Below are 21,757 nucleotides of genomic sequence, written 5' to 3' on the forward strand. Positions count from 1 at the left end.
GGTTTCTTCGTTTGGGTCCCGCCTCGTCCCAATAGCCGTTTATTTAAAAAAAATGGTTGCAAATAAACAAAATTTTTACTTTAAATAAAAGGGTTGCCTACCATTTTATGTAAAGTAAAAAATCTGAGTTTAGGTTCGCTTTAAGAAAAACAAATGGTCCGCACTATCATCAGATATACCAAACTTTTTATTAGTGGATCAAAGTTTGGGATTTCATACTTATCCATTTAGTTGATATACCAGCTAAATTGGAAATGGTGTTTGGAGGTCCCCAGAGGGGAACACATTGAAGATCTATTGATGATAATAACTTGGGAATCATGCATTTGACTATTCTTTGTTTAACGGTCCATCAAGTCTATTGAATGGATCTTGATTGGTCTTTTGGATAGCGCCTGAAAATCCAAACTTATAAACCCAGAACAATATTCTTAGTTTGTATATTGTAAACCTCCACAGGAAAGCTGTTCATTTTATTAATGTGCTTTTGTCCCATCATGCCATTCCTAATTGTATTAGTTCCTAAAATTCAGAATGATAGTGAAATAGATTTACATTATACATTGTACATTATTTGCTTCCTTCTATTACAAAAGCCTATTTTGAAAGAAAAAAAAAAAAGCACAGAATGATGTAAATCTGTCAATGACATTTTCCCTCACCTAAATAAATGATTATTTGCATAGGCATATATTATCAGAGTATTTAAGACACACAAATACACTAAAATCCAGATAAAATTACCTTGCATTATCTCTTCCATGTGATTTCAAAAAATTCATATCACGATATCTAGAGAGGAAAGCCACCAACTGGTCATTTGTCCTGTAGGAACAAAATATACAAATGAGTAAGGTCATATATTTTCATACTTGGAGCTGACTGATATTTATTGGCAGAGCCTATTAGTTTACAAGGTTGTAATAAACTAAAACAAGACAAGTACTGGCCATGTAAACACATTGATGATTTATGGAACGTTTCACTACCAATTAGGTTGGCATTATGAATGCCCTGATGAAGGTGTCCTTGAAACACATAAGTTATGGTAACATTTATAATACTTAAAAGCTGCAGCAGACCTTTTGTACTCTACAGCCTATAGAGATCAATAATGTTTGTGCATGTTAGACTTTGAAACACTAAGTGAGTGTGGATCAAAAACTCTACGTTGTAATTGCTTGAAGAACATAAACTTAATCTAGGTTTTTAAAGTAAGGCTTAATAATAAGGCTCTAGCAATGCTATCATTCAGTGTTATAATTTAGACCATGTGTTCAAAGAACAAATAGTAAACATACAAATGCAGTTTTATTAACCAGAAGTCAATCCAAAGATCAGTTGAAAATGGGTTATGTATAAGCGAAAAGTAAAATCTAGATTGTGTTTTTATATTTTACATCATAATGTATTTAGGAATGCAAGAAAATAAATTCAGAGAATCCGGGTATTTTACTGGTGTCGGTTTTCTTAATCTAAGTAAATTCCATCCACTGCAGAATAAATAAGTGTCCACCAAATTGTACATTTTATTAGATTGCTTATTACAAAATTCCAGATCCCACCTGCAGGCGATGCTACAGTCTAAATTCTCAGATCCTGGTGTAATGGAGTAGAAGTGACGGGTTTTTTTTTAAAGCAAGAACACAAAGCAGTTTTTTTCATTTTCAGTATAATTTCCCTTTAAAGGTAATTACAGTGTCAGACCATGATATAAAATTAGCAACTTAATAATTGATTTGTTAACTATTAACTTAGACAGACTGAGCTAAGTTTTCTTCTCGCTTTAATTCGGAAATTGATGAGTTGAGACGAGTGAGGCCCTCCTTTCCTTGTTTACTCATGTGAGCTTAAATGCCTTTCAGGGTCAGGCTTTGCATCTCCACTTGGCAACTATAGAGAAAAATCTTCCTCCATATAGAAAGCTGTGCAGATTTCCACATTTTATGCTTGGGTAGCTCTCTATCTCACTGAGATGAATGGACATTTACTGAATTTACTTAGCAATCCTTCCACATGAAATAGTTTCAATAGCCAAGTTCTTACTGTGCCGTCCAAGGCATGAGAAGATGGAATTTAGTGAGGACATTTAGGAATGACTCATAAATGATTTTCCTTGATGAGCTACTCTAAAATGAATATTAGAAGTTACTATACTTTCAGTGCTGGAAAATTAAAACCAAACATATATTTTCTAAATCACAACACAGTAATTATATATATAGCAGCATCAGCCAACTCTAAAGAAATAAACAACGTGGACCTCCCTTTATTCCAAGCTTTGTTCCTCTGCATATTAGTTAGCCATGTTGCCATGGTACCACCTGACCAGATCCTCCATCAAAATGTTACAGGGCTCCATGTCACACTTGCAAATTCTGAGGCCTATTTTACCATTGCGTTCTGTTACACTGATTTATCTGATAATCATTTCTCTAGCAACTTTGTTACCGGCATCACCAGCACCAATAACATAAATTCTAATGAGCTCAATACTATTGCTAACTTTTAGGTAAAAAGCAAAGCTTAAAATATTCTTATTTTTCAATAAGGCCTTGAGCCTATAATGAATTGCCTAAAGTTCAAATACACACAGGGCCAAAATTAAAACTTAGACAAAGTCGCGGGCCAACCTTAAAATTTATTGAAAAATTGATGAAATTTTTCCTTCTCATTAGGTATAAACCCTTTTGGAAACAAAGAGGTTGTGCTTCACATTCAATCTGAAACCAGCTTATAATAGAGAAAGAGGCATACATTTTTTAAAATTTTATTTAAGAAAAAATCCTATGCCTCTTTCTCTATTTGTAGCCTTCTGAGTTAAATTTAAATGATAACCTTTTTGCAAAGGCTAACAATAATATTAACAATATTCTTCTATGAAAATCCAACCATTCAGGTCCATGCCTTGGAGTAACAAGGAAAAGTAAAGCTGAGGGGGAGTGCTGGAAATGCCAGACGCGGCCAATGCGGAGCCGCTGGAACTTCCTCTTCAATGAAATAGCGCCGCTACTAAACTTCTTGGCATTACTTGTGTCGATAAAAAAGTCTACGCCACACATAGGCAGAGAGCCCGCTGGTCTATAGGCGTGAGTGATGCCAGGAATTGTAGTAGCGGCGCTATTTCAATACAGGGGTGGGCCAGCTGCAGTTCATATTTAGGATTCCTTTGGGGGGCAAAAAAAGGCTGTTGGGGGCCAGAGTTTGACCCCCCTATTCTACACCTTTGTTAAAAACAACCCTATGGTTAATAAAGGTAAAGCATACCTAAACTCCGAAATTTCACTTTAAATAAATAATTAGACAACCCTTTCATGTAGAGTAAAAATTCTGTTGTTTGTTTAAAATAAAAGGGCGCAGCACCGGCCCCTAATGAATGGGAGTGCAAAGCTTCCCGGGATATCTACGTCATGCATCCCGTGAGGCTCTTGGGTGCTCCTTCTGCACATGCCCGAGAATCTCAGGAGCCTTTTTGCGCAAAGAAAAATCAATTGCAGGTCTCACGCAAGCGCATTGAGATCCTTAAGGTTTTTTTTCCATCCTACGTCACCCGATCTCGAGCCTGGGTTGGGAGATGTAGGATGAAGAACATTGGAAGGAATGAGGTGGAAAAAGCTGATACAAAACAGGTAAATTGAGAATCTGTGATAAATGCAGACCACATCATATTGTATTCTCCCTGTGAGTTCCTGATGCTGGCAGACTGTGATCTGCAGAAGCATAGTAAGAGAATATGGACATATCTAGAACAAGAATAATTAGGGTTAAAAAGAAAGAACAAACTGCTTGCTGGCTGCTAAGCTGTTTATATGCTGCTGGAGAGAACCTATGTAAAAAAGCAGTGGTAGCTACTTTGACTCCTTATTTTCATTCTTTATACTATGTTAAAATATATCACTACTATTATAATAAAATGCAAATGTCGAGACACACACTGTGCCAAACTCAACCCAGCTCAGTCCAGTTTGCTTTATCTCATGACCTATAAACATTAATATAGATGCAAAGAGCACACGCAGGGAGCTGCATTATGCAAATAATAACATAATTTTATTTATAACTTCAGCTTGAATTTTATGTAATGGAAAATATCCCTTTTAAAATTCATTAACATAAATATATCCAGTGGAAAAAAAAACAAATGTAAATTACTAAAACAAGGAAGCCTATTCTAATTAGAGATATTGGTTAAACTAACCATGCAAAGAATAAAACATACATCCTATTTTTGTTCAGTGTGTATGTTCATTGGTGGAGAACCCTGTACATTGATATCCCTTGAAATCACACGATGCCTTAAGCTAATGACAGAAAAGAGAAAAAAGCCCACACAAAATGCCAGACCAGTATGTATTCATAAGCCTCGGGACAGTCAGTGGAAGGACAAACACTCATTAGAACTTCTTTTTTTCTAATTTGCTGAATCTTCACATCTCGCTTCATTTATTCATTAAGCAAAACATCAACCCACTTCATTGCTCTTTAATTTGCTTACAAACTGTTTCATCATTGCTACAGCATACTTATTCTAGTCTTGAAAATATTATTCATGAAAGTATTCTAAAATTTTTGAATAGTGCATATATCAGCTCTAAATAAAACTTAGCCAAAGACAAAAAAATAAATATTATAGTTTTATCTAAAAGAAAACAATGCTAACTTCTTTTTGTTTTTTGGCAATGGACTTTTTTGGAAAGATTCTATATGAAATCCCAACATATTAAAACACCTTTATACGCCACTCTGATTGTGCCCAACTTAGGTAGATACATTCTAAGAATTGAATCATACATACATGAAGCCAATAACTGTGGGTTCATGCTGTTTTGGTGTCTCAGTGTTTGATAAAAGCAAAGAAATAAAAAAGATAAAAGGGTTTTGTGGGCTAAAGTTCAAACAATTATATTTTGTCCCAAAAATATGTACAAATAATTACATCAATGAATTTTAAGTGTCCATCACCCATTTACATATCATGGTGGTCCCAGGTTTAAACCTTGGCCAGGACACTAATTACATTGAGTACTCATTCTCTGGGCACTGGTTTCTTCCCACACCCTAAAAATGTGGAATTATTTAGGCTTCCCCCAAACAATTGGCCCTAAATGTTGTAATAGAATAACATGTTGGGGCAATATAAATACTATGTAGTAATAATAGTAATTTGCCTTGTGGCAAAATAACCTTATGCTAAAACTTTCTAAAGCTTTAAAAAACTTAAAATAGAATTTTATTCCTTTTGTATTTTTTGAATATACTGCCATATAAACTGATTGCCTTTACCTAGACTTTGCACTACCAGTTTAGAATTTAATTTCAAATAACCCAAACATTGTCTGGTACCAAGCAAAGGACTAAAGCTAGGTATACACTTCCAATACTTATCGTTAGAAAACTAACGATTACGACCGATCGATTACACGATTATATTTGAACGATCTTATTGTGCACAATTCTGTACATGCTATAACGAGACAATCGTTCAAATATAATCCACTAATAGTGTACACATGCTAGATACAATCGTTTGAACGATGCAGGGAGTGACATGTAAAGGAGAAAGTGTATTGCAGAAACATGCTCGATCACTGAACAACCGTACACTTCATAGATAGTGAACGATCGTCGGCCTAATCAAATCAGCTGTGCCGGTTGTTCATTTCCACAGACAATTCTCGTTCGTCGGCGTCGTTAGTCACTTTTATTTAGAGCGATTTTTGGTGAATTGGTGGTTCGTCTGACGTTTTCAACAATTATTGGACGTGTGTACGCAGTTTAAGTAGACTCCAGGGTAAGTTTAATTTTATTTTTGACACTTTTTAAAGTAACTGTTGTATTCGTCTGTTTCATAAAACTTTCTGTAACGATTGCCTGTACCATATTTCTTTTTTTTTTTTTTTATATTATCTCCTTGCTTGGTAATGGTTAATGGTTTGAAGAGCAAACAGAGGCAGTGACTGTTTCAAGGGCCCATAAGACCATGTAGCCTGTAACGCAGACAAAGACCCAGATCCACTTTCATGTATACAAGCTCTACTTGTAATCCATATAATAAGTCTTTCATATGATAAAATATTGAGGTTTTAGTTTTTAAGTATGTCCGTATTAACCTGGTAAAATAAAAAAAGTTGTCTGATAAAAATTATATTGCTTTTATGTATGTATTTGAACAATTCAATGCCAGAAGACAAAGACAAATCTCTACAAACAGCACATAGTTTCTTTCCAGGGGGAGAACATAAATGTACAGAAACACAGGAAAGAAAAACCAGAAAGAAGATATCCCTGGAGACACTTTGGTTGGGGCCCTAGCTTCTGGAAGAAGGCATAGTTGTTTGAAGTAAACAAAAGGACATTTGAACTAGCTAGACCTTTGATAACAAATATTAACAAACAAGAAAGAAAAATGTTATCTTTGCAAAGCATTTTCATTTACCTGGTTTATTTTAAAGAAGCAATTGTGTTTCGAAGTATACTTAAATCAGCTCCGGAAAACAAGAGTTTGAATGTTTGAAAGTTTGAATCTGGTTGGTGGCTGTGGGTTGGTAACGAGTTGTCAATAAATTGAAGAACCAGTACACTGAAGTCCCCATTTCCAGAAAACAATAGATTTCAATATAATAAAATCAGATCAGTGAAATATGAATCCCGGTTGGTTGGATGGATTTTTCTTTACCCTCTACTACCTTGTTTTTAGATTGCAAATGTATGTAATACTTTACTGCGGATGGTAACGTGTATCATGCATTGTTTCTCACTCAGGATTCTACAGAACCATAGGGTACTTCCAGAGGTTATTAGGGGTTCTGTATTGTATAATTAATCATTTCTAAATATTATCAACCTCTGTTGTCAATTATGTCTTTAGGTAAGTAGGAGAAGATTTTCTACTGAACAGCAATGTAAGGGGGAATCCCTCCACCAACTGGCAATGTAAGGGGGAATCCCTCCACCAACTGGCAATGTAAGGGGGAATTCTTCCACCAACTGGCGAAGTAAGGGGGAATTCCTCCACCAACTGGCAATTTAAGGGGGACGTTCTCCACCAACTGGCAATGTAGGGGGGAATCCCTCCACCAACTGGCAATGTAAGGGTGGATTTCTCCATCAACTGGCAGTGTAAGGGGGAATTCCTCCAACACCTGGCAATGTAAGGGGGAATCCCTCCAGCAACTGGCAATGTAAGGGGGAGTTCCTCCACCAACTGGCGATGTAAGGGGGATGTTCTCCACCAACTGGCAATGTAGGGGGGAATCCCTCCACCAACTGGCAATGTAAGGGGGAATCCCTCCACCAACAGGCAATGTAAGGGGGAATTCCTCCACCAACTGGCAATGTAAGGGGGACGTTCTCCACCAACTGGCAATGTAAGGGGGGGAATCCCTCCAACTGGCAATGTAGGGGTGGATTTCTCCACCAACTGGCAATGTAAGGGTGGATTCCTCCACCAACTGGAAATGTAAGGGGGAATTCCTCCAACACCTGGCAATGTAAGAGGGAATTCCTCCAACAACTGGCAATGTAAGGGTGGATTCCTCCACCAACTGGAAATGTAAGGGGGAATTCCTCCAATACCTGGCAATGTAAGGGGGAATTCCTCCAACAACTGGCAATGTAAGGGGGAATTCCTCCAACAAATGGCAATGTAAGGGTGGATTTCTCCACTGACCTGCAATGTACACATAAAGTTCTTAACTGTCCAGCAATGTAAATTTCTTCACTGATCAGCAATGCAAGGAGGGGGTATTCCACTAACAACCAATTTATCAGGAATTTCCCAATTAAATTCCAAAAGAATGATAAACCAAGAAGGCTGGGTTTCCTTTTTCGGACATTATTATTTGTTTAATTTTATTACTACTAAAAATATATTTGTATTATAGAGCAGGAGGTTTAAAAAGACAAAACATGTTTTGGTGTCAAATACTCTAAGTATGCCACATTCTTTTACATTTACTTATAGTTATATTGAATAATCACACTAATGTACTGTAAGATGTACTTGTATTAATTTAACAGGGATTTTGTTTAGCAGAGGCATTAAACTTTTTTTCCAACAGTATACAAATCAGGCTGATGAACATGCCCAGCCTTTAAAAGCTTTAAGCGTACCTAAACTCAACGGGCCTGATTTATTAAAGCTCTCCAAGGCTGGAGAAAATACATTTTCATCAGTGAAGCTGGGTGATCCAGCAAACCTGGATCTGATCTGGCCCAGGATTGAAAACATTCGGTAACAAATAGCAAATGACTTAAGAAATTCATTGCAGGTTTGCTGGATCACCCAGGTTCACTAATAAAAGTGTATCCTCTCTAGCCTTGGAGAGCTTTAATAAATCAGGCCCAACGATTTTACTGTACATAGAAGGGTAGACAACACTTCTATGCAAATAAAAATGTTGAAACACCCTTTGCAGCACCGCATCTTTTAGTCTTGATCGCTGCGGCAAACAAGACGTAATGTGAGCGCAGAGCTTCCCGGGAGGCTCTGATTGCTTCTTCTGCGTATGCTGATTTCTGGCATGCGCAGAAGGGGCATTTTTCTTCCATGGGGAAAAAGATGCTGATCCCACACATGCGCGGTGAGACCATCTCTTTTTTTTTTTTTCACCTTCACAGCGGCTCTGTTACCCAAACTCTCACCTGCGCAGTGCGAGATCGGGTGACAAAAAAACTGAAAACTGAAGATGGCGGCGCACGGCACTACCTCCGTGCCAGGACAAAGAGAAATTCCAGGGCCGGATCGTAGGAAGGCCCAGCGCCATGGAGGGACCTGCGGGATTAAAGGTAAGTGTATTTATTTTATTTTTAGCTTAGTTCCACTTTAAAGAATAAAGGGAGACAAAAGAAAGGAATAAAAATGAAAATTACATTTTGTCTACAGTTAAAAGGATAACTGCAATTAAAAAATATTTGTTTTGGGTAGATGCTCGTGAGAGGATTCCAATATCACTGGTGGCAGGATTTGTGTACGTGGTGTTCCAAATGATAAAATTAAAATATATTTTAAAAATTCAAGTACAAAATGAATGGTAGTTGTTCAAATGGCAAATAAATGGCTTAAAATTCCTTTTTACAAGATCAAACCACCGTACATTTTAACCGTGGTATTACTACCCTGACTAACAAGCGGATTCTTTCGAGACATTTTAAAATGCAATACACGCCAGGATTTAAATGGACCATCAAACAGGTGGCTGTCATGCGGAAACATAAATTTTCCTTTAGTGTGTCATAATTATAAAACGAACAGTCAGTTACCATGACGATTCCGTGTTCACATAAATGTGAGCAGATCAGATGCATTAGAACACACTGGTCTGCAGCTCTTGTGCTATGCTAAGCAATTAACATGAAGTACACAGCTAATACAATTATTTTAAAATGTAATTATTCTGGTAATATTAAATAGGTTATTGCATAGCAAAGTAAATGAATTTTAACTATTAGTAAAAAAAAATATCATATTCCTTATCTACTGATTAGTAATCCTTGCAATAACTACAATATGAATTCAAAGGCAAGGAACGTAACCAATGTTTTTTATTAAAGGATAAACAAAATAAATCTAAGAGAATGTTTAGATTTCTGTCAGACATTTGAAGACTTTTGATTTTGAGCTTTTTTCGTTTTATTTTGGAAGATTGCTCTTAGACCTGGACTGCAGGCAAACAGCCACAAATAAAAGAAAATAAATAGGGTAAGTGTTATATCTGCTGAAGATTTCTATTTCTATGAGATTTAGACATTTTCATGTATTGTTCCTCCCACAGCTTATGACTGAGCAATAAAAGGAGAAGTATCCGAAGGATGATCTCATTTTTCTGTTACTCTGTTCCCGCACATATGTCCCACAGCACAAAACATTAGCGCATTGACCCTGATTTATGAAAGCTCTCCAAGGCTGGAGAGAATACACTTTCATCAGTGAAGCTGGGGGATCCAGCAATACTGGAATGGATCTGGTCTGCTAGCAAATTACTTTGAAAAAATCCATTCCAGGTTTGCTGGATCACCCAGCTTGACCGAAGAAAGTGTATCCTCTCCAGTTTCAGAGAGCTTTATTAGATCGGGCCCCATGGGCTAGAGAAGATACACTTTCATTAATGAACCAGGGTGATCCAGCAAACCTAGAATGGATTTCTTAAAAGTAATTTTCCAACTTTTTTAGCATGCTTTTTTAATCCTGGACCAGATCCATTTCAGGTTTGCTGGATCACTGAGGTTCATTGATGAAAGTGTATTCTCTCCAGCCTTGAAGAGCTTTAAGCCCCCTAGAGGTATTCCCAAGTGTGACTCAGAGTGAATTTTACTTGCTGGAAGCGGTAATCCTGAATCACACTCGGGGTCGCTTTAAACTTAAAAAAACCCACTTATCGTGCACCGTCGGCGTCCCCCGGCATCCTACTGGTCCCTGCAGGTCCTTGGGACACGTCCTTCCTCTTCCACCTCCAGCCGGCAACTGCAGAGACAATTTCTGGGGTTTCCTGGTGGCGTCAGTGCGGGCGGGAGGATTGGCGGGAAATTCTAATTATTTTGTATTGGATTTATTACAAAACAGCTGTATTGAGTCCAATACAAAGAAATCTTTATATAATATATATATATAATTATAATATATATATATATTATATATGCTACTGTACACTTACATTAGTTATAATAGTGACTTAAAGTTTAGTATTAAATTTATTAAACATTGGACATATTTCAGTGAGTTATACCTAAGATTTAGAGGTCTACAATGTAAAATACATTTCCATGCAAAAAAATGTAATGCATGGAAATATGGACAGAATTAGAACACTAGGGGGGTTACATAAATCAAGCCCAAGTAAACAGTCAAGCAGCACACTATTGCAATTTTTCTTAGGAAGATGTGTTTAGATAGGTGGGGCCACAGCAGCACATTCATAATAGTACGTTTTATTTACATTTCTAACAGGTACAGCGGGGGCAAAGGATAAATAAGTACAGTTATCTTAAATGGGTCTTGCAATCCTAAAAAAGCCTAAATAGTGTCATATAATCGTTGGTATACCTATTCTTCCTTCACTATGTCCTATCATAGTTATATTATATGCGGAGCCTGCAAAAAAAGTGTTTATGCAAATCTTTTGGTTTGAACCTTTTTTCACAATGGCACAATCTAATTTTACTAAACAATTTTTACAGCTAAAATATATTTGTACCCCCCCCTCCTTTCAGCACCACTTTTAAGATGCAAGCTATTGTCTCCATTGACCTTCCTCCATTACTTCCCATCTGACTGCAGCCCAAACGGTTTGGGGCTTGACTGGTGGATCACAAAATAGTCAGAAAAGCAAAAGGAAAGAGATCAAATTAGAAAAAAATGTGTTACATTTCTCTCGTTTACTGTGGAGGCTACACGAGTAACATGTAAATATATATAGCAGTATTTTTCAACCAAAATTCTGTGGAAACCTAGAGTTCCTCCAAATATTTGTAGAAGTTTTTTATTGAGCAATATCTGTCTCCCAGTAAATGCTTATCAATTATCTCTTTATGTCTGTAAAAGAGGGCAAAATGCAAAATATCCTTTTCCTACTAAGCATATAATATAAGAAGGTGCTTATGTAGGTGGTATTTATGATAATGTTATGTGATGGCCCAGACACAAAAATATGTTTAAAATGAAAAAGGAATACAATACTATCTTATAATGTCTTATGCAGGCTGTATGCTTGTGGAAGAATTGTGGAAGAAGGAATCACAGGAAGAAAAAGTACACAAAATCACACTGGCTGCAAATTTTGAACTTCATTGGCCAAAGTCCAAAACTACTGCACACACGTTTTCTGCCCTTTTATTATTTCCCTTGAATAACAGTAATCAGAATATTCACTGAATTTGGTCAATAGTTCGTACACATATCAATATATTTACCAACACATCCAATCAGAAACCCAAAAATGATTTTCCTATGATTGGTTGGCTGCTGATTTCCCTACAGTTTTATTTTGGATCAGAAGTGAAAATCAACCCATTTGTACTAGTCCTTATCGAGTTATCCTTTTACTTGTTGTAGTGTGGGCACCTTGAATTAACTTCAGTTAGATATTAAAATATAACTGGAAGTGGTTGTACATGACAGAGCTATTGCAGCTTCATTTTCTAACCAGCAGGGTGGAAAGTTGACACCGATGTGTTCCTTAAAGCGGAATCCCCGTGATCCGGTCTTGCGTCATCCTGGAATTCTTCGTCCCGGTGCAGAGCAAGCCGCCATTTTCAGTCTTCTCTTTCGTCTTCTTCTTCAATCCTCTTTCTCCGTCACCCGATTTCGCAATGTGCAGGTGTGAGAATGGGTGACGTAACTGCCGTGAAGGGGAAAGAAAGAGATCTGATCTCACTGCAAATGCGTGAGATCGGCATCTCTTTCCCCTGGGAGAAAAAACGTTGAAGGAGCAGCCAGAGTCTCCCGAGATGCATGACGTAGGTATTATGATGTATTATATTATAATATAATATATATGATCTATTATATTATAATGTAGGTATTATGATTATTATTATGATGTAGGTATGGTAATGACTCCCATTAAGTCTTGATCGCCAATCGGCAATCAATACCTAAAGGTGCGGGGCAAAACAAACAACCAAAAAAAACATTTTTACTTTACATAGATGAATTGTCTACCCTTCTATGTAAAAGTAATAATGTTAAGTTTAGGTACGCTTTAACTGTAACACACCCCTAGCCTTATTGTGGGGCAGAGGTATATGAATCATGTAGATAGGATATTTTACACATAATTATGATAACTGTGCACTTAGCTGTGTGTTGGAGTCCAGCTTTAAAATGCAACGAGTCTAATAAAAAAGTATTTAGAACATCGAGCAATGACACTAAATATTTTAGAAACAGAACCCTGCTTATTTTAAAACCACACAAAAAATGCCAGTTTATTCCAGTCCATACATATTCAAGATTTACCAGAGAATAGCTAATCCAGCAAGGTTGCCAACTGTCTAAACAGCCGATTATCTCTACCTTGACACTCATGTATTCTGCCCGAATGGCTGCTGCACATATAATCCTTCACAGATGTTCTCCATGAGATGCTTCCTACTCTTAGATCTATTATAATCTAATTGTATTCACTTGTTACCTTCTGTTGCCAATTAATGAAACATGATAACTTGAGTAAACCTGTGACAGAAGAAGAAGTGTTATATGGCTGAATGATGCCATTGATTAGTTATACCTTAAATTTCATTAGGTTTATGTCTGCTGTCTGAAACTAAGTCTATAAACAATAGAAAATAGGTCAAAAACTATTTTTAAAACCACATACTCAGATTTGTGTTACTGCTTTTCTCACTAATCTTCACGTTTCTGCATTTTGTAAGGGATGGTAAAAGTTATCTTTAGCAGACATCAATTGGAACAGTTTTAGAACAAGGCGACATGGTTTTTTTGGCTGCCGGTATATGGAAATGTCCCACTTTAGACTGCTGTAACAGTAGAAGTCTGCATTTTAACTATGAAGCTCAGTAGAGAGTGCAGACTGTGCAAATTCATCATACAAATATATCATATGTGACAGGATACAGGTGTAAGAATGCAAAGGATAATTTAACAAAGTGCAATTTGACGTTAACGTAAGCTTGATACAGTTTTGGTGCAGCCTGAGTAAACATGTCATTGCTATGTGACATCATTTTTCCTCTCATTACCAACAGCATAACAACATTACCCACCGAACTCACAGCAACATATATAAATAAAGCTTCTTATATATACATTCATATATACCTAAGGCAGGCATGGGCAAACTACGGCCCCCCGGCCATATTAGGCTTTTTTATCCGGTCCGTTGAACTCGCTACTTAAGCGGCTCCGCTGAAGAAAAGAGAGTTCAATGGGGCGAATAAAACGGGCCGCAATTTGCGGCTCTGGCCGGTGCCCCCCCCCCGAGCAGAGTCAGGAGAAGGAGCCTGCTGGAGGGCCGCTCCAGCCAGAGCTGCGGACCATGCCCGCTGTTCAAATCCCAGACTCGGGGAAGTGGGCGGAAAAACCCCCCTACTTTCTCATCGCAGGCTCAGATCTGCGATGGAAGAGTGGGCAGGGTTTTGGCATCATGATGTCACATTCAGTGGCGTCATAATGACATAACCCCGCCCACTCTCCCATTGCCCCGCCCAGTCTGGTAAATTTTAGGTCAGACTGTGGCTCAGGAGTAAAAAAGTTTGCCCACCCCTGACCTAAGGCATACAAAAACTTAGTTCTGAGCACTGTACTCTTCTGGAAAAAAAAGTGGCGTGCACCCTATAAATCTTGCACAAGAGGTAACAATTAAAGGCAATGTAAGTTTTAAAATCAACTGGACTCAGTAGCTCATGGCTTTAATGATCAACATGTGACAGTGAATTAAAGGGCATTTGGTTTTCTAGTATCCTGTGTCATTATTCGTATCTGCCATTGTAGGATGCAGGTATGGGTACATAAAATACATATACAAAACATAATGGTAAAGTATGGAATCTCTATAGTACTTCTAAACACAATTTGCCAGTTCAAATAATTTAGGCTAAATAAATATGAAAAAAATGATAAACATTCATGAATCTATCAAATAGTAGTAAAGTGGATATTGTGTGTGCAGAAAATCTAAAACATAATATAGATAATATATGTTACAGTTATATGTAGAACTATATAGGGGGTCCCAAAAGTCACTTTCGGAGACACTTGAGGCCATCAGCATATAAGAACTTAGGCTTTGCAGTTTTTGTAAGAGTACTATTCCCTTAACCATGGCTCCCAAATTGACAGCGTTGAGAAATTGCCACTTGGCAAGAAGTTTTTCAGTCCCTGACTGCAGTTCGGTGCGAGATTGAAAAGCTTTATGGCTATCACACTGCTCCAACGTGTAACACAATTTACGCTATCCATGTTGGTAAATCTTTCCTTTGCTTCCTGACCTCTCTCCTACAACATAGCTTGCACTGCCCTCAGACCCCTGTTCAAAGCTGCTATGACTTCCATTTCAATTATGGTGGAAGATGTACATGAATGGTGGAAGATGTACATGAACAAAATGTGAAGGCCCACCATCATAGAAGCCAGCCCGAAAGAGATGTAGAAAATAAAACAAAATGGGGATGCGGAAAAACAAAGCAAAGGGAAAGTTCAGAGAAAAGCAAGATGTCAATGGACTTCATAGAAGGATAGGTCTTATAATCGTTATTAAATAAAAAGTGCCTATTTTCTTGTATAGTGAAATTTCCTCTTAAATGTAATTCATAACTTGGTTTCTGCAAATTCTATTAAAAATAAAACTTGGTAAAGGTGTCAGGATGACTGACAACTGGCCTCTGCATTGCCTCTATTCTGTCACCATGTCATGCATGTCACTGGTGGAGACTAAGGCTGACACATATCTATATATTTTATGTACGGTATATTCTAGTTGACAGAAAGTGCCTGAAAGAAGCTGTATTAGGTCACATCTAACATCCCCAAAAAAACGTAAAAAAACATAGCTTATGAAAAAAAAAAAACATTTACCCCTGGTTGGGATTTAAAGCCAGTGTAAATAAAAACTAAGGCATTCAAAATATTAATACTTTCTTGACACTAGGTGCCCCATTGTTAAACAATCGCTATCAGACTACTGGCACCAAAACAAAATGTTCCTGTGATTTTAGGACAATATTGTAAGTGTGTGATAAAGCTTGGTCACAATGAGTTATCACATTATAAAATGTACTTGTAAAATAAAAAGTAAAAAAAAATATATATTGGCAATAAATATTCTTACTAAAACACTGTTTAACAGCAGCAGATGCCCGAATATCACACAATACAATGTGTGGATGAAGTCACTCATACAGATTTATGAAGACTGCCTCATGAGACAACTTTCAGTAGCTGAACTGCTCCAGGCAAATCCGGGAGACATTTAATACAAAGAAGAATGTCATCCTGTGTCACAACTTTATGTGCAGTACACATATTTGTAAAAAGCACAGACTGCTCAGTATACTGACTTATCACAACTGCCTGTGGTATAATCTTTAGTCACAGCAGCAGATGCCTAAAGCAAGTTAATTCCAACATGGCAGCACATACCAAGCTATATTCCATCAATATCAGCAGGGATCTATACAACACAAGCTTTGTAATTAAGGCTACATACACTCGTGCAATGGTTCTCTCCTCAGGGCTGATATCGGATGAGAATCTTGCGTATGTACAGTGCTCGTCGTCCATCGTCCAAACGACCGTCCTGGCAGGTTCACGGACAAGGAACGATCGTAATGCAAGTGAAGGGTAGAGAGCACAGCGGGGTGCCGCCCCTTTCTTTCCCCCCTTTCCCTCTACATGCAGCAGAACGGCGATGTATGTAGATAGTAACATAGTAGGTTAGGTAGAAAAAAGACATAAGTCCATCAAGTTCAACCACTTGGGAAATAAACATATTCCAGATATAAAACCCTATAAAACATATCTGATCCAGAGGAAGGCAAAAAAAAACCCTGGTACAATTTGCTTTAACAGGGGAAAAATTCCTTCCTGATTCCATGAGGCAGTCGGATGTTCCCTAGATCAACAGTCACTGTTAGGTTTACTTTAAAGCCTTAATACCCAGTTATATTCTCTGCTTCTAGAAAAGCATCCAGCGTTTTCTTAAAGCAATCTATAGAAGTTGCTGAAACTACTTCCCGAGGGAGCCGAGTCCACATTTTCACAGATCTTACAGTGAAGAATCCCTTCCTTATCCAGAGCTTAAATTTCTTTTCCTCCAGATGTCCAGCACTTGTTCATGCATTTTGCAGTTGTTTGTCATTGGAATGGGTCGTGAAAGATCCTTTCCAATAACAATTATTGTACGTGTGTACTTGTGTTGTATTAAACATATTAGGCATCTATTTACATAATGCTACCAAATTTGGTTGTATTGGTTGAAGAGGGAGATACTTTTTTGCTGGGTGATGTCTATAGTAATATAGTGATCAGGCAGGCCAGAAAACATGTTCTGACTGTGTGTTTTCATCTGTGACATACAGCATCAGTCAAATCTACTCACTTCCATTCAAATAGAATTACATATGGTAATAGGGTCACTCTAAACTCTCCATATCTCTAAAAATGTGTTACTCAGAAGTTAAGATAATACCTGCATTTCCCTTTGCCCTATAAAATATATAGGCAACCTGACCTTAGATGTGGTTTATACACAAATACAGTCACTGAGCTGAGCTGGCAACATCTCAAATAGTTTTACTTCTCTACGTAAACCTGATGATCAACTTAGATGAGACAAATGAAACCTAAAATCATTGACAGAAAACAAGAATAACCTCAGACTTCCTATCTAAAGACTGATAACAAGTTCTGCTTCTCTTGCTGGGTATTCTCTCCACTACATAGACAGTGTTCTATTAATGCTTTAGTCTAGACTAGTGGTGCTCAACTTCATCAAGATCCATTTGTATCCATATGTTAAGTGAAGGGCTGCATCTAAATCTCAGGTGATGCGAGGAGAGCATTCTGTGAGCTTTGGGGTTGAGGTGAGTGGAGAGGATGTGCTGATTTACTGTGATCCTCTGGGGGCAATGTGCTGTGGCATTATAGTCCCCCTACATCCTTCTGAATCTTTTAATGCAGGGGTGCCAAACTCTGGCCTGTGGGCTAAATCTGGCTCCCAAGGTCCTTTTTTTGGCTCCCCAAATAATTCCAAGAATTAACTACATCTGGCCCGCCCGACCGCGTTACCGCTTCACATCATAATTTGCAATACGTGGAATACATATACATTATTTCTGTACACCCATCATGTGACACAAAGCCTAGGCAATGATCACATGGTGCCTGACCACCAGGAGCATTGTGTTTGTTTCAATCCATTAGGTACGGCGTAGTATAATATTTAGCGTCTGACAAATCTGTGATGTGAGAGGATGAACAACACACAGCCTGCGTAGATATATAGAAATTAGTCTTTTCAACCCTATAATGTGTGTTGAGGGGTTTGTTTTTGTTAGTTATGGATGAAGTAGTAAACCTCCTCAATTTTGTCAATAGGTTTCAAGTTTGGCCTCTGACTTGGTCTAAGTTTTTAATTTCGGCCCTCCGTGTATTTGAGTTTGACACCCCTGATTTAATGCCTTCCTGACCTCCTTGCAGCCTTTTTTCCTCAGTTTTCTGGCTTGCTCTCTAATTTTTTGCCCCTAGGTCCATGGGCACTTCTGCAGCTCTCTAACTATTTGAATTTCTTCAAAGTAATTTGCTATTTGCTAGCAAATGTTTTAAATCCTATACCAGATCCATTCCAGATCACCCAGCTTCCCTGACGAAAATGTATCTTCTCCAGTCTTGGAGAGCTTGAATGAATCTCTCAAACCCATGGCCTCAATCGATTAAGGAATTGGCAATCTACAAAGACATTTTTGTAGGCCACTATTGCAATAAAAAGCATCAGTACATAGTTTTTAAGATGTTCAGTACATTTTGTTTGTTTGTAGCCATAAAAGAGAATTTTCCATGAACATTATTCCTGTAAATTACCTTATCCAGGTGTTATGAAAGCGGACAAGACAATAACTGCAATTTGTCATAAAATAAACAAGAAATAATCATGAGTTTGTACTAAATTGATTTTTATCTGTTTTTTGTTCCAGAAAATCGGAACTATACAGTGTTCAGTGTAGGCAGAGGAGTGTGCTAAGTAAATCTATGATGTTAGTGTCATCTGTCACAGTGTACCTGTACTGGAGTAATACCAGGTTCTGACATTTTGCAGCTCTCTGCATGGATTTAGACATGTCCTATAAATAAATGGATGGATATATAGTTCTCATCACAGTAGAAGAAGCTCATTGAATAGTGCTTATAGATATGTTCAGAACTAACCTGTAGATGTCAAGGACATGAATGCAATTTACACATTACACCTATAATCCTGCTTCACAAAACACAAACAAAGGAGGCACTTTCCAGCAAGAAAATATATAGTTACATAAGTAAGAACTTAAAAATGCAGTTGAAAAATAACGTGAACACACATACATCCTACATAAATCCTGTGGCAGCAGTAAGCATGTGGAATATTATGTTACAAGTTAATATTTTTCTAAACAAATTTAGTGAAAAAAAGATAAATTCCCAGCAAATTGATACAAACAATGATTTACTGTATTTACGAATAAAGTATCAAATGTATTTTATAAATTCACGTGGTGAATGTACCACTTTCAGTTTGACTTGGTATTAATATTAGATTAGTCTCTTGCTATCCACTCTATAACAGAGCTTATACTAAAAAATATTTGATGATTGTATTTTCCCTGTCCAGGAACAGGCTGAGAGAGGGACAAAACCTGTAAGTGCTACAACAAACACCTGGAGATCAGTTTTAAACTTTATGGGCTAATTTACAAGGTGAATCTGACATTCACTGAAACTTTCTCTGAGAGGATCTCAAAATATTTCAGTGACAGAGATTGACTTACCACCAGAAAAAAGTTTTGGTGAATGTCAAATTCACGGCTTTATAAATAGGCCCCTATGAGTTTTCATGTACTTATAATAGTCATGTCTACAAAATGTAGATCTGCTGGGGCTGGATTTTTGCATTTACCCTGACTGTCACATGTTAGGATGGAACTTGAATACAATGCAGCCAGAAAAATTGCAAAGAAGCAAAACTGCATTTAAATATGCAGATATACCAAAAAGGCATTTTATTAGAAAAATTATTAATGTTAGGTTAGTTACCTGACTGGATAATCAGCTGCACTGAGATTGATGAAGAAATCCCAGGACCAGTCAGACATCTCTAGGAGGTCCCTCATACTTTGAAGGTAGGTTGACAGTAGACTTGCCCCTCCCCATATGGTTGCCATTCTCCATGGGGTTACACGTACATTGGGATATTGACTGGCAAACTGGACTACTTGTCTATGTAGGTAGTTGGATCTCTGTAAATTAGAAATTACATGCAAAAAAGATTGTGAGCATTTTTTAAAACATAGTTTTATTAGTATTGGGTCAACAAACTCTACTCTGAAGTTAAAAATGTGATATGTGATCCTTGCTCTAGGGACCTACTTTTAGGTAAATCAATTCACTCAGAATGTAAACACTGATCCCCCGTGTTCTCCCCGTCCCCTTTTAGCTGGGCGCACCCCCCAGAACTTTTTAGTACCACCCGGCTGTTTTTGGATGGTTACTAAAAAGTTAGGTCACAATACAGGGCCTTCCACCTTCCTACAACTTCTTCCCACCTGGCTCCAAAAACATTCTGGGTTGAGCACTGCTTCTTATTAAACAAAGATCACAATATAAAAAATGGTTTTATGAAGGTCAGGCCTCCACAATTACCAAAACACAGACCCCATTGACTTGCACATATCTACTTTAGGATGGGCTAGCTTGCCCCACTTCTGAATGTCCCCAGATATACAGGTGAGGTCAAAATAGGATTTGAGCTTGTTTGTAAGGGTAATTACCAACCCAAACCCCCAGGGAACTATAGAAAAGAAATGGAAAAGTTTACCTTATCACAATGAATGTAGAAGAAGTGGTCCTTGTGGTAAATTGCCTTGAACATTCGCTGGAGTTGTCGAGAGGCTCTGCCATGAACAACCAGAACAAATGCTATCCTCACGGGATTAGTCGCCATGTACTCCACAGAATCTTCATCCCACTGCACATTGTTATTTGCCTTTCCTGACAAAAAAGCAACAGGCACAAAATGAGCTGATTTCAGTTAACAATAAACATATAACACTTTTTAAATTCTGAATAACAAAGTCTACTGGCATGTCATCTCAAAAAGAAAACGTCTTCTATTCACGCAGCTCCTAGGGTTTCCTTGAAAACTGAGCTATGATTTTCATATTACACCAAAAGGCATCTGCTGTTACAATTTGATATGCAAGATACATACCAAGGTAATATGCACAAATGTTATAGGAGTCAGGAGCAAATTATTATTGTAAGACACACATTTTAGTGCTCCCCAGATGTGTCCTGTGCACCTAATATTGACTTATAATTGTATATTGACAGGTGATGGTAGGTGATTTGGTGTCTCTTCTACGTGGATACTAGAAATAAGTGACAGAAGGGTGAAGGAGTTTTAAACAGTGGTACCAAAAAAGTTTTTTTTTTTTTAAGAAAAATGTCAAAGTACAATAAAGGACACTCTTATTTAAACAATATTTGATGAATGATAATTGACAATGTAAAGCATTTAGTTTATTCCTGTAACTTTCTTACTGTAAACTAATGTACATTAAGAGCATGTTGGTCTTTTGTATGCATTAAAAGTATTTTGTTCATTAAAAAAAAAGATTTAAACTTTCAGAACAATACAATGATATCATTGTGCAATTGTATTTATGTGTTTTTTCCCTCTAGTTTTGCATATAGATCTTTTTAAAGGTAGACGTTCTGGCACAAAACCTCACATGATTTGGGACAACAAAAGGTGTCAAATAAAATTAAGAGAGACATTCTCTTTTACTTCTGAAAATATACATTGCTTAGGCAATGTTCTGACTGGCCATGAGGTTTCGGGTGGGGTAACCACATCCTCATTCCAGGGAGCCGGAGCCTTCCAATTTATCGAACTCCCAGTGTAGCTTCTCCCTGTGGCAGCCCCATGGAAAATGAATAGGGGAGTGATTGGTGTTACCAGTACTGCTCATTGCCATCAGCTGCAGTATGAATTTACTTTGTATGAATCACTGGACTAATCTGCACCACCTAAATCACAAAAATATA

At 37.5% G+C, this 21,757-nt stretch overlaps 1 protein-coding gene across 1 annotated transcript in view; it reads right to left on the reverse strand.

The window, feature by feature from the left end:
• The window catches only part of XYLT1 (xylosyltransferase 1), an 86,073-nt gene that overhangs the window by 59,869 nt on the left and 4,447 nt on the right, over positions 1–21,757 (reverse strand). Inside the window, exons 2-4 of the mRNA XM_072419184.1 lie at positions 20,526–20,698; positions 19,745–19,947; positions 745–825 (exon numbers count right to left, since the gene is read on the reverse strand). Coding sequence (XP_072275285.1) covers positions 745–825; positions 19,745–19,947; positions 20,526–20,698 — 457 coding nt within the window. The remainder of the gene's footprint in view (positions 1–744; positions 826–19,744; positions 19,948–20,525; positions 20,699–21,757) is intronic.

Source organism: Pyxicephalus adspersus, chromosome 7 (assembly GCF_032062135.1).
Source record: "Pyxicephalus adspersus chromosome 7, UCB_Pads_2.0, whole genome shotgun sequence".
In the NCBI taxonomy this organism is placed as follows: Eukaryota; Metazoa; Chordata; class Amphibia; order Anura; family Pyxicephalidae; genus Pyxicephalus; species Pyxicephalus adspersus.